Source organism: Culex quinquefasciatus, chromosome 1 (assembly GCF_015732765.1).
Source record: "Culex quinquefasciatus strain JHB chromosome 1, VPISU_Cqui_1.0_pri_paternal, whole genome shotgun sequence".
NCBI lineage: Eukaryota > Metazoa > Arthropoda > Insecta > Diptera > Culicidae > Culex > Culex quinquefasciatus.
In genome coordinates, this window is record NC_051861.1 from 105,924,798 (window position 1) to 105,943,906 (window position 19,109).

The 19,109-nt window shown below is 36.6% G+C and overlaps 1 protein-coding gene across 1 annotated transcript in view; it reads left to right on the forward strand.

The window, feature by feature from the left end:
• The window catches only part of LOC6052944 (transmembrane protein fend), a 61,187-nt gene that overhangs the window by 33,232 nt on the left and 8,846 nt on the right, over nucleotides 1-19,109 (forward strand). The window contains exon 2 of the mRNA XM_038266473.1: nucleotides 15,919-16,212. Coding sequence (XP_038122401.1) covers nucleotides 15,919-16,212 — 294 coding nt within the window. The remainder of the gene's footprint in view (nucleotides 1-15,918; nucleotides 16,213-19,109) is intronic.

Below are 19,109 nucleotides of genomic sequence, written 5' to 3' on the forward strand. Positions count from 1 at the left end.
CATTTTGTCTCATTTCTGACGCATTTTTGACTCATTTTTGTCTTATTTTTTTCTTATTTTGTCTAATTTTTGTCTTATTTATGTCTCATTTTTGTCTTATTTTAACTTATTTTCGTCTTATTTTTGTTTCTTTTTTGTCTTATTTTTGGTTTATTTTTGTTCGTTCTTATCTCATTTTTGGCTCATTTTTGTCTTATTTTTGTTTTATTTTTGTTTTATTTTTGTCTCATTTTTGTTTAATTTTTGTTTAATTTTTTCTATTTTGTCACATTTTTCTTCAATTTTTGTCTCATTTTTGTGTAGTTTTTGCTAATTTTTCTCTTTTTTTTAGATCTTTTTTTATTCCATTTTTTTCTCAGTTTTGTCTAATTTTTGTCATATTTTTGTCTCATTTTTGTTAATATTTTGTTATTTCAGCTTTTTTTTAATTTTTAAATAAGCTTTCAATATGGCTGTCAATCAGTGTTCGTCTGATTTTATAGTTCATTCTTTTGGGTGCAACTCTGCAAAAGACTTGTCAAATTGGACACTTGGTGCCTCAGGTGTGCCATCTTGCTTGCAGAATCGGTTACGGCACCCCCTCCAAAACCTCATATTGTCTGTACAAAACCCTTGCAACACTGCCCAAGGTTCCTTTTCCACTGGACAGTTGTGCTAAAGTGTGATGTCCGTCCTCCAATTGCAGAGCACTCACTTACCTTGAACTGTGAAGGTACTTCAAGAGGAGCTTCAATTTGTACTACAGTGAAACCCCGATGATTAGACAAAGGAATTAAGAAAAGTACAAAGAAAACATTCATTCTGTGAATAAAATACATGCATAAGCCATCTGCCATTGTTAACAGAGTGACAAGCCAACTCCACTGATAGATGTCAAATTTCCAAACCTTTTCGATTGTTTACGTTCGAAAAGGTCTGTATAAACGAAGATGAAAACATTCCTTTGATTCATTCCTTAACGTTTTGCATGGTAAAATTATTGACAGCAAAGTTAAAAGTGACAGTTTTGGAATTTATACCCAAACAATTTCAAATTATCATGGTTTTGCTGTACCACCAGCAACCACCATACTAAACCAGCTGGAATGTCCTCCCGTGGACCCGTCAATGGGCCAGGAATGGGCCCGTCCATGGCCATCGTCCGCCGTCACGGGCACACATCGACGTTGTCGTGTTAGCTTGTCGCACGTCGCTTTTTGACGTTCCGAGAAAAACGCGCTTTAATGTTTGACCTTGAATAAACAAAAACGAGAGCACGAAATGTAAACAATAACAAACACTTTTTGTTTGGTTGACCATATTATGCATTGTCCTGAAGTTTGGTTGAATTTGGTTGCCGGAGTCCCGAGTTATAACTACAAATGTTTTCGATAGTCGGGCATGTACATGTGTCAAACGCGTTCTGACCTGAAATCCCTTTGTCCAGTTCTCGCACTTACAGCAATTTTCGGGGTGTGTCAAGATACCATGACAAGTTTGAAACTTCTTTCAAATGAAAAGTGAAGGTCAAAAGGTGAGCTGCACAAAATGGCGTTCTTAACGCAATTTGGCCCAAAATGCACGTACGACAAGTTAGCACGACATCCACATGTAAACAAATAAGATATATTACACATTCTTCGAAGCGGACAGCCGTCGGGCGTGGAAGTGGAAAGCCACACCACTCCAGAGAACGAGGTATTTTTACCAGGGTTTGTTTGTGTTTGTCCACCTTCTTGCGGTCTGTGTTGTGTTGTTTTCCGCCGCCAACAACAAGCAATCCGAAGAGTGTGTCCTGCTCGAACAGACTACGTGGTGGTGGCAGCGTGAATGTCCTCGAGTCGTCGTTGCCTTGTTTGTAGGCGTTGGCGTGACTAGGTAGAGTAGATTTTTTTCTTCTATATTTTCATTCATAAAAAAGACAACGAAGAAAGGAGTGAGCCTTTAAGGACATGGATGGGTTTCTGTTTGCGGCACACATTTGCCTTCTGTACAAATATGTAATCAGTTCTTGGCTTTAATTTGATAAACAGCATTTAGAGGAAGTTTTTAGAAATGATCCTACAGTATTGAAGACAACCGATGGTTGATCATGATGAGTGTGGTTGCTAGTTCTTTTTTCCAAAATTCTTGTACGTTATCCTTGTTAGCTTTATGACCCATCCCTAAAACTTCACCCCGATTTGCTTGTAACATCCACTTAACATAATTGTAAAGTAATTCCTCATTGTTTTGCACTTGGCCTAGACAGGACAATCCAGCAGCAGCAGCAGCACCCCGAGCAGACGGAAATAACGTGGGAATAAAATTTTTTGATATTTGAAAATACTAGGCCAATAACATTTCGTGTTATTTATAACATGATTTGTTATTCGCCGTTATGATTTTTTTGTTATTGGATTGTTATTGTAATAACAGACTAATAACATTTTTAGTTATTCTACGAGCAAATCATTGTTATTATTTTTTGTTATTTTAACAACTAATCCGATCATCCCAATAACAGTTGGAGGTATTCTTTTATAACAAAAAATGTTATTTCAAAGATGTTTTGGCTTTTAACCAATAACAAACTTTGTTATGATAACATAAACTGTTATTCAACTCTTATGCTTAAATGGATTTTGTAAGAAGATTTCATAACACTTTCTGTTATTTTAACAGTATTTGTTATTGAAATGGCATGAATTTAGTTATTACCGTCTGTTCGGGACCTCCCGAGGCACTTTAGGGGAAGGACAAACACACAGAACTTGAAATGAATAATGTCAGAGGCGTGCCTGGGACAAATAAATAAAGCTAAACCGTTGGAATGCGGCGCGGACCCTTAAAACGGCTGCTGCTGCTGCACCATATGTGTGATTGTTTTTGTGCCCAACACCATTATCAGGATAAGGGACATAAATAACACACACTCACACGGATACTCGCGTTGGGAGAAACTAAAAAGTGCATGAAACATCGTGCAAGGAAGGCATAAATTTCCACTACCGGGTTTGTGTGTCCTTTTTTTCTGCAAAGTGTGGATGATAAATTCCAAGAAAAATAACGTAAAACTTGATAATAATTGCCGAGCAATTTCGAGTGTTTTTATTCGTTTTGAGGTTGGACAAGTTGGCACGGAATTCGGAGTGAAATTTTCCAACCAAAAGTTATCTCCAAAAATTACACGAAATAGTCCTCAACTTTTAAAGTGAGACCACTTCACTGAACTTCAAACCAGGATTCCCCTGTAGAGTACGCGCGCTAAGTGGAATCAGTTGTCATCCCTTAACTGGCATCTTCTACAGACAGCAGCCAGCGCACATATGTTTTTCAAATATGCACAAATAACAACGACAGCTTCTGCTGCTCAAAAGACACAATTACGGCAAGTGTAGAGTGTAGAAATAGTGTTTAGTCCTGCGGGCAAAGTACTCGAAATCACTTGAGACTGTCTGGGGAAAGGAGGACGCGCGGAACCGAAGGACTTTGGAGAGATATTTAATACGCGAGTACAATGTTCGCGTAAGATAACAGAGTCCCCGTGACGAAGGAAGGGAGTACCGTGCAAGGGAGTTGGTTTAGATTTTATTATTCTTCTGCTTATTGTGCGTTTTTGTGAGCTTTTGTGGATTGTGTCACGTTCCCCAGAAAACCATTCCCCCGAAAACCATTCCCCAGAAAAGTTTCTTTCTCGAAAAATCAAAGTAGTTTCAAATATTAGTTTGTTTGAAATTTCTTAGCAGCAATTCCATTTGAAAAGAGCCTAAACCAAAAAAAAAGTTCTCCGATCGGGCTCAAAATTTTTCTGGGGGTTCCTTGGTCAAAATAATTAGACCCGTATTTTTTTGTTTGGCCATTAGGGTGGCCTACATCGTGCTAGGGTGGTTCAAAAAATGGCAATTTTCGTCATTTTTCGCAAAAACCACTTTTTTCTAAAAATCATATCTCCGCGCCATTTCATCCGATTTTAGCTGTCTTAGACGCAAAAGAAAGGTGATGAGTTTGGCTATTTGGGAAAAATAGTAAAAAGTTCCAAAAATCTAGCTTAACTATTGAAAAAGTCGTATGAAAACTTAAAATGGCGTTTTGACCGTGTCTGGACCAAAGAGCCTATGTCTGAAAATATTTTTATCGGATTCCTCGGAAAATTTCACATACCATATCAAAAAATTGGCGATGTCGAACCGTACGTTTTGGAGATATGATTTTTTGAAAATAAAAACTGCGTTTTTCGACGCGCCACGCGCAAAAACGGGAAAATTACGAAATCGGCAAAAAATCAACTTTTTTCACTAAAACTGCGATAACTTTAAAATTTCAGCGATGACCTATACATGTCTGGGTACCAAAATTTTCGTAATTGAGAGACGCAACTTTTGGTACCATAACATCTATAGGTCATCGCTGAAATTTTAAAGTTATCGCAGTTTTTTTTTTCAAAAAATCATATCTCGGAAACGTACGGTTCGACATCGCCAATTTTTTGAAATGTTATGTGAAATTTTCCGAGGAATCCGATAAAAATATTTTCAGACATAGGCTCTTTGGTCCAGACACGGTCAAAACGCCATTTTAAGTTTTCATACGACTTTTCAATAGTTAAGCTAGATTTTGGAACTTTACTATTTTTCCCAAATAGCCAAACTCATCACCTTTCTTTGCGTCTAAGACAGCTAAAATCGGATGAAATGGCGCGGAGATATGATTTTTAGAAAAAAGTGGTTATTGCGAAAAATGACGAAAATTGCCATTTTTTTAACCACCCTAGCACGATGTAGGCCACCCTAATGGCCAAACAAAAAAATACGGGTCTAATTATTTTGGCCAAGGAACCCCCAGAAAAATTTTGAGCCCGATCGGAGAACTTTTTTTTTGGTTTAGGCTCTTTTCAAATGGAATTGCTGTTAGAAAATATAAAAATTGGACAAGGTTATTTTACCCATGCCAAGAAATTTTTCTTTTTTTTGACAACAATTCTAGAGAAAATAACAGAAAATGTTAAGAGGCAGTATTTGTAAATATTGCTCGGTTTGTTCTAGAGGTCGTATCGAGGTGCTCCGATTTGGATGAAACTTTCAGCGTTTGTTTGTATATACGTGAGATGAACTCATGCCAAATATGAGCCCTCTACGACAAAGGGAAGTGGGGTAAAACGGGCTTTGAAGTTTGAGGTCGAAAAAACATTAAAAATCTTAAAATTGCTCGCATTTCCGTAAAACTTCTTCAATTCCAACTCTCTTAGATGCATTCGAAAGGTCTTTTGAAGCACTTCAAAATGTGCCATAGACATCCAGGATTGGTTTGATTTTTCTCATAGCTTTTGCAAATAACTGTTAAAAATGGATTTTTAAAACCTTAATCTTTTTCCAACAGCCTCCAACACCCATGCTCCCGTAGGTCAAAAGATAGGTAATTTCATGGACTATAAGCCTACGGAAATAACTTTGGCCAATCGCAGTTTTTCTCATAGTTTTTCGATTTTTCTATAACAAACATTTTACAACGTTAGTTTTTGCCCTGTAGGCCGTCATAGCGGCACTTTTTGGTCTCAATTTTGTCATATTTGGAATCCTCGGAAAATTTCACGTAAGTTAGAAGTATTGGAGTTGTAAATTTGATTTCAAAAATAATTAAATAAAACATTTTCGAAAAAAGAAATAGATCTTATTTACCCTGTGATCAATACGTCAAATGCCGTATTAAGTAGGCGAATATCTGTTTTACCCCTAATCCGACAAAATGTTAAAAAATATTTTAATTCATTTTAAATGGCATTTTTTCCAATCAAATTTACAACTCCAATACTTATAACTAACGTGAAATTTTCCGAGGATTCCAAATATGACAAAATTGAGACCAAAAAGTGCCGCTATGGAGGCACACAGGGCAAAAACTAACGATGTAAAATGTTTGTTGTAGAAAAATCGAAAAACTATGAGAAAAACTGCGATTGGCCAAAAAGTTAATACCGTAGGCTTATAGTCCATATAATTACCTATCTTTTGACCTATGGAAGTATGGGTGTTAGAGGCTGTTGCAAAAAGATATTGAGGTTTAAAAAAAAAACATTTTTAACAGTAATTTGCAAAAGCTATGAGAAAAAATCAAACCACTCCTGGATGTCTATGGCACATTTTGAAGTGCTTCAAAAGACCTTTCGAATGCATCTAAGAGAGTTGGAATTGAAGAAGTTTTACGGAAATGCGAGCAATTTTAAGATTTTTAATGTTTTTTCGACCTCAAACTTCAAAGCCCGTTTTACCCCACTTCCCTTTGTCGTAGAGGGCTCATATTTGGCATGAGTTCATCTCACGTATATACAAACAAACGCTGAAAGTTTCATCCAAATCGGAGCACCTCGATACGACCTGTTACACATTGGTGAAAAACTCGCTCTTAATTCGGCTTATGACTCGTTCTATTATTCTAAGAAATTTTCTCTTCTTTTTCAGTCATGTTAAATTTGTTTTACAAATGCCGAATAAATTGAAGTTTCTTTTTATTTCTTGTTTTCCGTGAATGCTATTTTTATTTTGCAAAGAAGAAAAATGTTTGTTAAAATCAAAATATGATTATGGGTGTCATTGGTATAATTCCATTTGACATATTGGACCTTTGGCATATTGCTCATTTTGCATGATTATTTAAATTTTCTAAATTTGATTTAAGGTGACAAAATTTAATTTATCATTTTTGGAAGAAGAAAACTCTCTTGACTTACAATAACTGATTAATTTTTCCTTCTTTTAAGAAGGTCTTCTGAAACAAGTTGAATTTCACCTTCTTTAAAGAAGGGAAAACTGTCTTGACTTGTGATATCTGCTAACAGAAGTTGAATTTTTGCTTTAAAGTTTTTTTTCTTGTATTCTTTCTTGTTTCCATAAGGAAAAACTCTCTTGACTAGTGATAACAAATTTAAAAAGTTGTGTAAGTGGTCAAGGGAAAATTAAACCCGTGTCGCAGTTATAATAACAAGGCTACAATTTTTTCCCTTTCTTACAGAAGGGAAAACTCTCCTCCTCCCTTTAAAGGTAAAATTCAACTTGTATCAGTCAGTTAAGTTTTCCTTTCTTTAAAGAAGGGAAAACTTTCTAGCCTTGTAATAACTGCTGACGCACTCGAGCGTAATATTTCAATCTTTATTTCTCGCATCACGATCGAGATTTTTCGATCTAAATATTACGATCATAATTTGTTAACGGTAAGTCAAAAAAACCAAAGCTTCAAAAATGTCATAAATTAAAAACATTTTCAAAATTCTCAAAAAAAATAAAAAGGTTTGAAATTCAAAAATCAAAATTAAAGAGAAAAGAAATTTTAAAATAAAAAAATATCAAAGATTATGAATTTTATTTTTTTTTTTTAGTTTTTTGAAAATTTGAAATTATGGAAATTTTGTTTTTTTTTTTTGGAATTTTTGAAAATTTTAGAAACCTTAAAAATTTTGAAAATTTTGGAAATTTTGGAAATTTTGGAAATTTTGGAAATTTTGGAAATTTTGGAAATTTTGGAAATTTTGGAAATTTTGGAAATTTTGGAAATTTTGGAAATTTTGGAAATTTTGGAAATTTTGGAAATTTTGAAATTTTGGAAATTTTGGAATTTTGGAAATTTTGGAAATTTTGGAAATGGAAATTTTGGAAATTTTGAAAATTTTGGAAATTTTGGAATTATGGAAATTTTGGAAATTTTGGAATTTGGAAATTTTGGAATTTTGGAAATTTTGGAATTTTGAATTTTGGAAATTTTGGAAATTTTGGATTTTGGAATTTTGGAAATTTTGGAAATTTTAAATTTTGGAATTTTGGAATTTTGGAAATTTTGGAAATTTTGGAATTTTGGAAATTGAATTTTGGAATTTTGGAATTTTGGAAATTTTGGAAATTTTGGAAATTTTGGAATTTTTGGAATTTTTTGGAATTTGGAATTTTGGAAATTTTGGAATTTGGAATTTTGGAATTGGAAATTTTGGAAATTTTGGATTTTTGGAAATTTTGGAATGGAGATTTTGGAATTTTGGAAATTTTGGAATTTTTGGAAATTTTGGAAATTTTGGAAATTTTGGAAATTTTGGAATTTTGGAATTTTGGTTTTGTAATTTTGGAATTTTGGAAATGGAATTTTGGAAATTTTGGAAAATTTTGGAATTTGGAAATTTTGGAAATTTTGAAAATTTTGGATTTTGGAAATTTTGAAAATTTTGAAAATGTTGGAAATTTTGGAAATTTTGGAAATTTTGGAAATTTTGGAAATTTTGGAAATTTTGGAAATTTTGGAAATTTTGAAAATTTTTGAAATTTTGAAAATTTTGGAAATTTTGGAAATTTTGGAAATTTTGGAAATTTTGGAAATTTTGGAAATTTTGGAAATTTCGGAAATTTTGGAAATTTGGGGAATTGATTTCTGGGAATGGTTTTCTGAGGAATGTGACACAATTCTTTTGTGAGCTTTTGTCATTTTTGTTATTTTTGTCATTTTTGTCATTTTTGTCATTTTTTGTCATTTTTTGTCATTTTTGTCATTTTTGTCGCTTCTCAGCTCAAATCCACCCCACTTGACGGTTCGAAAAACCGAGCACCAAACAGGATTACCATATAGTTTGATGTTCAAGTGGCTAAGTACTTCAAAGTACTTGTAACAACTTTCGTCGTCGGTCGTCACTTTGGTGTTGCCGTTGTTGTCGCCCCAGGGCTTGTTTGTCCTTCTGATCCTGAAGTAGCAGCACTGCTGGCTGGGATGCGAAAAAGGGATAAATTTGGAAACTTTTGAAGGTCCTCTGTCTGTCGCTGCCGGTGCAACCGAAAATTATCCCCAAAACCTCTAAACTAAGCAGCGTTGCGTTACGTTGTTGTGCGACAAAGTATATGTGCACTGTGAGAAGGTATCCTCTCTCAGCGATGATGGAATTATCTTTCATTACCGATCGCACGGTGCCACGAAATATTCCCCGGCTAATGGCAGATTTGCATGTTTTGCTCGGGGACTTTCTGCGGCGGGACCAGATGGCTTCTGTCTCCACACAATGTTCGCTCTGTTCACAGAAGCTGCCTTTTGAGAGCCCCCCGGGGGAATTATCCTTTAATTTTGAGAATTTCTTTTGCTCAAAACCCCGTCAAGGTGGGCATTTTCCTGTCATAAACTTGTCATATTTATTCGTAATCGCTACCTTTCGTGGAAATATATGAAAATACAGTGGGGTTTTTGATCTGCTACGATGATGAAAGATGGACCTTTGTTTTTGGAGATGTTTATCATAAACGGACCCACCACCACCATTTTTATTTTAATGATCCATCAAATGCATGTTTTCAATTTCAATTTCAAACTATTTAATATGATGTTATTGTTTTTTGACAATTAAATTTAGGTAAATTAATTCAATTCAATTTGGTTTTATTAGTGAATAATCATGTTACAATCAGTTCATTCGCAGTACATAACAGAGTTTTGGAGTTCCTTTCAGCTGTGTGTTAAATCTCAATCCATTTTGGAACGATTATTGCTTATGACTAAGAGATTACCAAAAGTAAGAAAAAATTTAGAAAAAACTTACTGAAATTGCAAAGGAAAGGGGATAGAAATAGAAAAAGCTTAAACTAGATCACAGTTTTTTTATCTATTGTAGATGTGCTTAATCATTAGCTCCCCGAGGGCCAGAAATTGCTCTGCCTTGTTACGGCAGGTCCGGAACCGCGTCATCATCTCACCCGCTAGAGCAAAAAACTCCGGCAAGGTGAAAAGATCTTCTCCGGCTACTTCTTGCTGGGCCGCATCGCCGCTACCGGCAGCGACCACGCTGGCGAACGATCGCCCCCATCCAGGAGGGAACGCTGAGTTGTCCGCTGGAACCGTACGCTGTCCAGCTGCAGGAACGGCTGCGCTCGTACTTCGCTGAGGATAGTGGGACGCTGCTGCTTTCTTCTTCCTCTTTTCCTGCTCCTCGAGGTAGGCCTTGCGCGCGACGCATCCGCGGTAATTGCCGGTATGGTTGCCGTCACAGTTCGCGCACTTTACGCGTGGCTTGCTTTGTTCTGCCTTGTCCCCCAAGTCCGCCTTGCACGGCAGTGCACACTTCTCCGAGAGGTGTGTTTCACCGCACTTCACGCAGCGGGGCGGGAGGTTGCAGTTCCGCGAGCCGTGGCCGAACTTCTGGCAACGGTGGCATTGCGCTACGTCCATTGGGTTTTTGGAGTAAAACCGCCAGTTTACCCAAAAACCATCCAACGCCTTAGTCCGTCGCAGGTCTTGAATTTTGACGGTGCCGCGGTCGAAGTACAACAGGTACAGAGTGTGCGTACCTGTGACTGTTGTCTTCCGCGAGAGCACTTAAATCTCCCGTGGCGTTATTCCGGCACCCGAGAGGTGTTCCTTCAGGTCGGCGATTGGGCGGTCTTGGTAGCCCTGCAGGACTACCTTAACCGCGGTCTTCTCAACTGGATCGAATGTGTAGAACTTGAAGTTGCTACACTTCAGTTCTTTCACCACCAGGTCGAAATTCTTTTGTTGAAAGTAATCACTTGTACTTTCGATTTTCCAATTTTCAGACTATATTGGAGGCCTTCCAGCAACTCGTCAACATCGTCCGCCAACGTATCCAAAACAAAAATTGGAGGTGGTCGCCGTTCCTTCGGAGAATTATCTTTTTTTGTCGTACTACCTTTTTTGCGTGCACGTCGATCATCGTCGTCGTCATCGGTAGTGCTGCTACCGTCGGTGTTGTTATTGTTGGTTTCCTCGTCACTCAGTCTCGCGAACTTGTTACTGGTGGGAATGTTGGCGGATGTTGATGCGCCACCGGTCGACAGATTGCCGGAAGTACCTGAGCGGAGTCTGCTTCTTATAGGGCTGCGATCCTGGACACGGTAATTAGCGTGCAATAACTCCGGATTGAAACCATCAGCGCACACGCTCCCCTGCGCGATGGCGGACGACGCGGCGGCGTTGTTTTGTTTACCTTTTTGCACTCGGCCGGTAGACGAACTTCGCGGGTTTTTCGAGGCCGCACTCGAACTGCCGCGACCACGGCCGGCCTTCGGCATGCTGGTGGAGCAAACTCGCGGGTAATCACGGTCGATTGCGGCGAAAAATTCGAAAAAACTTCTAGAGCTCTGAGCACTAAACTGCTGCTTGCTCTGGAGGATACACGCAGAATGAGGTAAATTAATAAATGTAAATTCGGCTTTGCTTGAAATTTTTATGTTTTTCAGTTTTCTTAAAATAAAACTTAGTTAATCAGGCATCTGTATAATTCTCCACCAAAATCTGGGCCAAATATGAGCAAAATTGGTCAACATTTACCCATTGATACACGAAGGTTAAATTAGTATGGGGAATATAGGAAAAATGTACGAAAAACTCGATCCTTAAAAATTATTTACGATATAAAAAAAAAGTAATTTTTGTATGCAAATCATTTTTTCATTCACCAACTTTAGGCTCGGGTATAAACGGCTTAATCTTTTTTAGATTCGCTCAAAATTGGCACAGATGCTTAAAATAACCCAAAAAAAGAGTCTGTGATTAGCAGAGAAGCGAGTCAGACGTGCGTCCCTCACACACCAAAAAAAGTGCTAAAAAGTGCAAAAAATGCCTCACGGCAAGAAAAAGAGGCAGTCCTCAACAGCAAGATCGGCAGATTTGAAGAAGCTCAGGAATGCCGATGCGCTACCTGCAAAGCCAGGCAGTTTGAGCAAGGACGCTCAAAAATTGTCTGGAAACCAGTTTGCTACCCTCCCTGTGGACGTGAGCGAGAACGAAGAATTTGAACGAAGGAAAAAGTTGCCACCCATTTTTGTGAAAACATCGTCATCGGATTCGGTGCGAAAGTGGCTGACCGGGTTTATCAAATCTGGTGCTTTACGAGCTTCCATTCGCTTGTGTGCTGATGGACTCAAAATTCTGCTACCTACCAGAAAGGATTACAACTACGTTCGGGATTTCCTGAACAACACAAAGATTGAATACTACAGCCATGACGATCCAGGTAAACGCCCCATGAAACAGGTCCTCCGAGGCCTGTATGACATGGATGTGAGTGTGCTGAAAGAAGAGCTCAAAACTCTTAAGTTGAACGTGATCGAAGTTTTCAAGATGACGAGACACAACAAGGACATCAAGTATCGTGATCAACTGTACCTGGTTCATCTCGAGAGAGGATCGACAACGCCGTCTGAGCTGAAAGCAGTTCGGGCAATTTTCAACATCTTTTTGACTTGGGAACGTTAACGTCCTGTGCAACTTGACGTGACACAATGTTCGAACTGCTTGCAGTTTGGGCATGGTGGAAGGAACTGTTTCATCAAGAGTCGTTGTGCAACCTGCGGAGGTGAGCACAAAACTCAAGCTTGCGAAACAATCAACGAGAACATCGAAGCGAAATGCTTCAATTGCGGCGGCGACCATTCGACCAAGAATCGAAGCTGCCCAAAACGTGCTGAGTTTGTAAAAATTCGGCAGCAAACGAAGACGAGGCACCAATCAAATTGCCGCAAAACACCACCAACTTTCACGGACGTGGATTTTCTTGGTTTGGCGTCACCTGGAGCAGGATCTGTTCGAGTGGTTCCAAATCTGCAGCCATTGCCGTTGAATCATCGGCAAAAAGTTGCAGAGAATACAACACCTCCAGGCTTCAGTCAGCAGCCGAGGGAAAACCAACCAGCATCAACGGACGAAGGCAGTAGTGACCTGTTTTCACCACAAGAACTTCTGAACATTTTCATCGAGATGACAACAACACTGCGTGGGTGCAAAACTCGCCAGGAACAAGTAAGAACGCTTGGAGGATTTATCTTAAAATACAGTTCGTAGTTTACTCGTTCTAATGATTTTGAATATTTCAATGTATTTACTTTTTTCAGTTTTAAGATTTTTATTTTTTTAGCCAAATGTATTCGATTCAATGCAAAAATGTAAAACAATTTGAAGTAAATAAATGAATGTGAACAGGTTATAATAAAACGAAAAATATAACAAAGATGAAGAGCATTTAGCCATACCACTTAGAATGTAAATGAAATGTAATTATTATAAGAAAGTTGAATAAAGACATATTTCTTTTTTTTTAACACAGAAAAATGTTCTTTGTTTAAAGAGCAGGGGGTATTTTTTTCTGGGTACCCTACTGTCCAAACAAAAATTGAACGAAAATATTCAAAACTCTTTAACTTTTGAAGCAATTTCTGATCAATTTGGGATTTTTGGCAAAGTTGTGGGTATTGATGAGGGCTATTTAGAAATAAATAGGTACACGGAAAAAATAGCCGATTCTTAACTTAATTTTTTTTTGCGATAAATGAATTTCCCAAAATCCATTTTTTTATAAGTTTTAGAGGACAAAAAACCGCAACTTTTGAGCCGTAGAAAAGTATAGTAATATGTGTTTTGTAAAATAAAATTTGCAATCGAAAAGTCTTTTACAGATTTTTTGATAAAGTGCATCGTTTTAAAGATAAAGCCACCTAAAATTTAATTTAAACTGAAAAATTCCCGCTTTTCAATATTTAAAATAGTGTTCCTGATTCTTCATACGAAATTTCCAATAATATTGCCTATAAGACATTGAAGATTGGACCTCTGGGTTCTAAATTACAGCAAGTAAAAGAAAAAGAAACAAAAAAAAAAATAAGTATTTGAAGTCTCATCCAAACATTCCCATATTTTCTAATGCCAAAATCTCAGCAAATGGTCCAACTGATGGTCCGATTTTCAATGTTTAAATATCAAACATTTATGAAATGATGTGAGCTTTTCGAAAGAAATATTTTAAAATTTTTGAACTTTTCAAAAGGGCCAAACATTCAATATTACGCCCATTTGAAATGTTTTGAAAACGGTCCACTTTATCAAAAAATCTTTAAATTAGATTGCCAATTCGATTTAACAATAAAAACCGTTTTTTTATTCAAATTTCTATTTTTTCCAAAAAAAAAACATACTTCTTCATTTTTCTCCTTGATTTAAAAAATGTTGTTTTTGGGCCCATATAAAAAAATAAAAACAAAAAATATGGATAAAAATCTGTGAAAAAAATTAATTTAAGAATAAGGATTTTTTTCCGTGTACCTTTTTTTCTAAATAGTCCTATATGGGTAAACCAAATGAGCCAAATCAAAAAATGATCGAAATTTTTCTAAATCTCGTAGAGAATTGTTCATCTGCCTTTTGAGTTTTTTCTAGAACCGTCAAGACGATAACGATAATTTGTCGTTATCGTTATTTCGATAATTAAGTCATTTCTAAAATATTTCTTAGATCAATTAATTCTACCAAATTTAACATGTTAATATTCAATGCTCTTAATAAGAATATTTTTTTTGAAAATCTTGTAAGTTTAATATGTACTTAAAATTGTTCACAAAATACCATATTTTTCGAAAGTACTCAAATTTTCATTTTCTGCAATATGAGTACTAAACGAAGCGAAATTTTGCATGCTTTTTCAATTTATTAGAGTATTTTGTTTGGAATATATTAAAATTTTCATATTTTTTTTCTAAGTAAGCAATATGGGTATCAAACGAAGCGAAATTGTGTACCTATGCTTTTTCATTTTGTTAGATTTTTTTGGAGAATACAGAAAAAAATCACAAATTACCGTATTTTTCCAAAAATACTCAAAATTTTCATTTGGTATTTGGTTTGCTTTTTCACATGAAGAGAGTTTTTTTTATATATTTTTTTACAATTTACCGTATTTTTTCGTACTAACTTATTTAAGTTATGCAATATGGGTATCAAACGACGCAAATTTTTGTATGATATGAAGCATACACAATTTTGAATGTATATATGAAGCATGCAAAATTTCGCTTCGTTTGATACCCAATTTGCATATTTAGATATTTTACGAAGATTCAATTCATTTGGTACCCATATAGCAAATTTTGAAAATTTAAGTATTTTCGAAAAAAAACACGGTATTTTGTGATTTTTTTGGTATTTTCAAAAAAACTCCAATGAATTGAAAAAGAATTCAAAATGTTCTATGTATATAATAAGTGTAAAACACCCATCTCTTCCATCAAAATCAATAAATTAAGCCATATGACAATCATCACGAAAGAAGCTTAGAGCTACATTGGAAACACTTACAGACCCAACCCTTTGTTATTTCTTTTCCGCGGAAGCGCAACAACAACAGTACAACAAAAATCAAGAAATTTCCGTTTTCCGGATTAAGGGGCCAAACCTAACCTGCTTTGCTCCCAAAGGGCCTGACAGCAGCCGGCGTATGTTTGTTTCGATCCGGATGCTGGGCAATATTTGGAGCACACAAAGCAGGGTTGAGGGAAGGGGGGAAACAATTGAAGTCATGAATTGAATTTTTAATGTTTACCGAGCGTGGAGAATCTTGGGACCGCGCAGCAAAACGGATAAATAAATAAATACGAAAAATCCAGTAAGGAAGTTGCAACATCCCGCGTGGCGAGCGATAAATCATCGACACAGATTGTGTAGCAGCGTTTGTGGATGGTCCCTTGTGGGAAGTAGGGTGAGGAGAAGAGATCAACCGGAAACGAAAAGAGCTTCTTTCTCGGCAGGTTTGGTTCAATGGAAAGGTGCGATGTAAGAAATCAGTTCTGTATGGGCTGTGTGTGTGTGTGTGTGACGCTTCTCCTGATCTTGTTAAAATTGATGATTGATGACACACCAACTCGGCAGGAGAGCTGCAAGCGAGGCTCGTGCTACACGCAAACACCGCAATGGGCTTTGATTGTTCAGGTGCAGCATGGTGAGAGTTGGAGGGTTTCTACAATTGTGTACAGGAAACGAGCTCTTGCTTGAGAAATGTCTGCCCACGTGACGCTAATCTGTTATTGACTAAACCTTTTGGAGGATTTCTTCGAGTTGAGAATGATTGCATGATTCCAAGTCAATTTTCAAAAAATCTATATTTTAAAAATATTAAAAATTTTACTTATCAATTTCCTCTTTTTTCTCACTTCCTTCCAGTGCCAATCGAAATGTTCCTCCAGTTCCTCGCCACACACCGCCGGCACCCTCACCCTAGTCCTGCTCCAAATGATCCGGAACGACTCCCTCGTAACGGCAGACGTGGCCTGGGTCTCGATCGTGACCAACCCAACCACCAAATCTCCTCCCTCCCAGCAGCAACACCAATGCCTCGTCACGTGGGAGGTTTCCGGTGGTGGCCTGATGGGCAACCTCCTGACCGAATCCTCCAGCGTGCAGCTGTCCCTGTGGCCGGAAACCAACTACCGCGTGCAGGTCACCTGTCGGAACAAGGTGAGTGATGGATTGGGCGGACCGTCACCCTCGACCCAAAAATATCGGACCTAATTATGCAAATTTTATTACACACTCTTCTACGACTGAAACGCGACAACTTTGTCACCAGGCGCGCGCGTCGTGGCTAAACACGAGTCTTTAACTTTTTATTGCTTTATCATGGCGTAGATTTACCGCCCGGGTGTATACGGTTAATAGCTAGTTCATTATTTAAATTGGGCCAGTCACCGGCCGTATTTTAGATCGACACTTCAACTCCCGCAGGGGTTGATGCGAGAGCAAATTTTAATAAGAAGAACTCAGAATTTCCAAATTTGAGTAATCCTCTCAAATATCAAAACCATTGTACTTTTTTTCTAGCCTTTATCAATTATGCTAAGAAACCTTGTTTGGTGTGTCATTTTATAACTTGTTCACATTTACAATACAAATTCCATAACTCCTCAAAATTGTATTAAAATCTCTATGTAAGAACCTATAAAATCTGCTTTTCAGATTTGAAGTAGAATTTACGTACACGAATTTGGTACACGGTTACAGAATCAGATTAAAACTGAAAATCGTATTCAATTCAAGCAAGTTTTTATTTATTTTCAATTTTTACTCTTTGCAATCCCTTATTACAAGCAAACAAATGTTTCAAAATGGATTAAGATGTAATTCATAGCTGAAAGTAACTACAAAACTCTGCTATTCAATGCAAATTTTTGCTTGTAAGAATCAGCGACAAATCGCCCTAATATTCCATACAAACTTCGGAGAAAATCCACTCGACCCTGTCTAAATATTTTTGAAAAAAATAAAAGTGCTCGTGTTTCTGAAGAACCCAAACTTTATGCTTATCCTGCGCAGTAATTTTTGTTATTTTTTGTTGGTAATTGTAATCAATATAAAATTATTAAAAATAAGTTCATGTAACAAAACAAGTAAGGATATTTTTGAATTCTTACGAAACAACTGTTTAGATGTAATAAAAAATATATTATTAAATTTACTGTCATTTAAGAACACGTTTCAAATATGAGAACAAAAACTAATTTTGCAATTAGAAAAAATAATCCTGATAACTAATTAATTTGTTTGCCAAACTTTACTATAATTTTATCCAATTTTTTTCACACACGCGCGCGACGGGGAGAACTCGACGATCGACTGGCCAACTCGAAGGCCCAAATCAACTCACAAACTTTACTATAATTTTAAAACATTTAACTTAAAACATTTTTTTTTTATAATACAGTCGACTCTCTGGTTGTCAATATCCAAGAGACCGTCGAGAAAGAGAAGCATCAATTTACAGAACGATGCAAAATGAAGACTCGATTGAAATTTGTTTTTTCTTGCTAACCAGCTATGGGAGAGAATCAGAGTCTCGGCCCGAAACTTCAAACACGAACACAAGCAGCGAACCGAAGATTGGCAATGACGTTTTGGAATTTTGACAGTTTGGAACGCATGAATTACCCCATTATCGGTTTTCCGCATGGGTGATGTGGAAATTGTTGCACATGGTTGAAGTTGGTAATTTTGCAACTTATTTTAATTTATAAACTAAACTAAACTATTGGCACTACGCCCCCCGGGGCATGGCCTTCCTCTAACGTGGGATTTCTGCTCCAGCGCCTCTGACGAGACAGGAGAAACCGGGACCGACGTTTTACTTCACCATCCGATAGAAGCTCAGTGGATAAGGCGGGAATCGAACCCGCGTCTCATAGCATCATCGGGATCGGCAGCCGAAGCCGCTACCCCTGCGCCACGAGACCCACAAATTTATGCTAAATTTAAAAATTTAAACACGAATCTACAGCGAATCGATGAGAAAACTAAAGATACACTAAAGGCACGATGATTTGATGTGCATTCTTTATCAGAATCGCGATAAAAGAGGTTTAAATTAAAAATTAATAATAAAACAAATTCTGGTCTAGAATTTAACGAAATTTTGTCTGTTTGTAAGACTTAATGTTATTACACAATGGTTATAGATTTTTTTTACAAAAAAAGTAAATTTTTCGGTTCGTCCACAAACAATCTCATGTTTGTAAACAAAAGACGCCATATTGCCAATGTTGTTCGGTAGCTCATATCAGGCCAGCGCCGGGGCCCTGGAGAGAATCATGACAACGTTCAGCAAACAAAAACAAAGAAATGTCAAACACCCTTCAAAGCATGAAAAAGCGAAATTATTGACCAACTGAATAGATGTTTAAAGCAAGTAGAATCCAAGGGACCGTCGAGGAAGAGATCCTTCAAGCAAGAGAAAATATCGAGGAATAAAGACAATCGAAGTATGCAATTTGAAGGGACTAAAGAATTCATCGGTACATGGAGCAATATTGAAATAGACAGCCAGAGAGTCGACTGTATTTACCTAAAACTGTAAAGTGTGCAAATTTAATGTTTTACTTAGATTACTGCTTTAGTTTTTAAGAATTTAAATCAATGTGTAGTTTTATTAAATGGATAATTTTTAGGTAAATTTGATTAAAAGTAAGAAAGATGGCTAATTTTTTTTTAAACAAGTCCAATTTACAACAATATTGATTTATATTGCATTTAAAACTACATTTGAAGCACAAATCATCAGTTTTCATATTCTATATGAAATTTGTTCTATTCAAAACGTTTGAAAAATAACATTGGAAAATGCATTATTCACCGGTTCAGTTTATATGTAATCATAAGTTTTCAAAAAATGCAAGATCTAACGGAAAAAAATGTCTGTGGTTTTGTACACCGAAAATCCAACAAAATTTATTTAAAAGATTTTTCAATAAACCCAAACATGCAAAAAACGATTCTACTTTACTTTTCATCTATGATCAACTGAAATTTCCATTAAAAATTCAACTTATTTGAAAAAAAATATTTCTTTGCCCCTGATTTTTCGC